A 2,093-nucleotide genomic window follows, 5' to 3' on the forward strand; every position below is an offset into this window, starting at 1 on the left:
CATGTGAAAGCTGGACAGTGAATAAGGAAGACTGAAGAAGTATTGATGCATTTGAATTGTGGTATTGGCAAAGAATACTGAAAATATCCAGGACTGTCAGAAGAAGGAATAAATCTGTCTTGGAAGAAGTACAGCTAGAATGCTTCTTAGAAGCAAGAATGGCCAGACTTTGTCTCACACACTTTGGTCATATTGTCAGAAGGGACCACTCCCTGGAGAAAGAGATCATGCTTGCTATAACAGAGGGTCAGCCAAAAAAAGGGGAAGACCCTCACCAAAATGGATTGACACAGTGGCTGCGATGATGGGCTCAAACATAACAAAGATTGTGATGATGACACAGGATGGCCAATGTTTCATTCTGTTGCACATAGGGTCACTATGAGTCAGAGCCAAGTCAACAGCACCTAACAACAACAGCAACATACATTGGATAAAATATCATAGCACATATTCCTCCCTATCTAAAGAATGCATGTGAAAACTGGTAAAATTGAATGGATATGTAGTTCAGTTAATAGTATTCTATCAATGTCAATTTCCTGGTTTTGAAAATGTACTGTGGCTATGTAAGATGTTATAATTGGGAAAAGGTAGATGATAGGTACACAGAAATTCTCAGTACTATTTTGGAATATCTTGTGAGTATTAAATTATTTCAAATAAAAAGTTAAAAACAAAAAAGGAAGTATATTGGCTTAGTAGGTGAAAAGTCCAGAAGTAAGATGGGCTTTAGGCTTGGTTTGAATAGAAATTCACAGTCTTCCAGATTTACAGTTCAATTCTCTGAGATTCTCTCAGCTCTGCCTTCTATATAGTGTTGGCTTTCTCCTCAGGTTTTTTTTTTTCTTATCCCCCTCAGGGTAGTTAGTTGTCTGCCAGCAGTCCCTGGGACTACATGCTTTCTTGTTCTCACCCAGTCAAGAGGATGAGGGTGCTGTCTATTCTTTCAACCAGAAATGGGGGGAAAAAAAAGGTCCGAGTTCTACTCTGATTGGACTACCTTAGGGCATGTGCCCACCCCTAAACCAAAGACCTGGTGAAATGTTAGGCTTTGTGAAGGTGTAAAAGAGAAGGTGTGAGAAATGACTCAAATTTCTGGTTTGAGCACTTGATGCACTTGTTATCCAATAAGCAGGGATGTTCAGCTATGTCATATGCTTCTGGTAAGTCAAGGAGATGAGGATTTAGAAGTGTTCATGGGATTTAGTGACAAAAAGGTATAGTGGAGCAGAAACCAAGTAAGTTGTATCAGAATAGGTCATGAATGCCCAAGGTAAGCACTGTGTGAAATTAGCTAGGGTGTGTAAACCTGCTGGGGAAGGAAGGGGCTGCAAGTGGAAGCCCCATGCTTTCAGCTTGCTGTTTTCCAGGTTCTGAGGAGGCACACCCTGACCACCAACATGGGAACACAGGCATCACGGTGAAGGTGACAGAAGTGAGCCCTCTTGGACAAACTTACCCCTTCCTGAACCGACCACTGGACTGCAATGAGGGGCAGGCTCCAGATCCCAAGCGGCTCCTCCAGCACTGCTTCATGGCCACAGTGACCAGCAGTGACATTCCGGGCAGTCCTGAGGAGGCGCCTGTCCCCCCAGACCCAAATGGACCAGCCCCATAAACATTCAATAAATGTCTCCACACCATCGTCTTTTGGAGTCTCTGTATGGTGAAAGGTGGGGGTGGGGAGCTGCATAGGGTATGATCAAAAGGACTCTGGGATGTAGTAGGGTAAAGGAGGGTTTTTCTCAGCAAATCCACCCAAGTACTGCTGTGAACTCATCTTTATTGCTCTGACTGGCCTAATGGGAGCCCCATGCAAGCAAGGCTGTCACAAAGAGAAACTCCAAACCTGTAGGGGGCTCAGAGGAGCCTAAGCTAGGCTGGGGGGGTCAGAGAATTCTGACTTGGTCTCCTTGACTCAGTACAGGTGTATTTTGGAGCCCCTGGGGAGATGAATGGAGTTTCTAGGTGGTGCAAACTGTCAAACACTCAACTGTTAACCAGAAGTTTGGTGGTTGGAACCCACTCAATGGCCTGACAATCTGCTTCTGAAAGGTCATAGCCTTGAAAACCCTATGGCGCAGTTCTCC

The 2,093-nt window shown here is 44.5% G+C and overlaps 1 protein-coding gene across 1 annotated transcript in view; it reads left to right on the forward strand.

The window, feature by feature from the left end:
• The window catches only part of SHISAL2A (shisa like 2A), a 45,398-nt gene extending 43,777 nt beyond the window's left edge, over positions 1-1,621 (forward strand). Inside the window, exon 3 of the mRNA XM_007945959.1 lies at positions 1,374-1,621. Coding sequence (XP_007944150.1) covers positions 1,374-1,621 — 248 coding nt within the window. The remainder of the gene's footprint in view (positions 1-1,373) is intronic.
• Positions 1,622-2,093: the final 472 nt, after the last annotated feature.

This window comes from Orycteropus afer, unplaced genomic scaffold (assembly GCF_000298275.1).
Source record: "Orycteropus afer afer isolate SDZICR_OR568_19922 unplaced genomic scaffold, OryAfe1.0 scaffold00145, whole genome shotgun sequence".
NCBI classification, from domain to species: Eukaryota; Metazoa; Chordata; class Mammalia; order Tubulidentata; family Orycteropodidae; genus Orycteropus; species Orycteropus afer.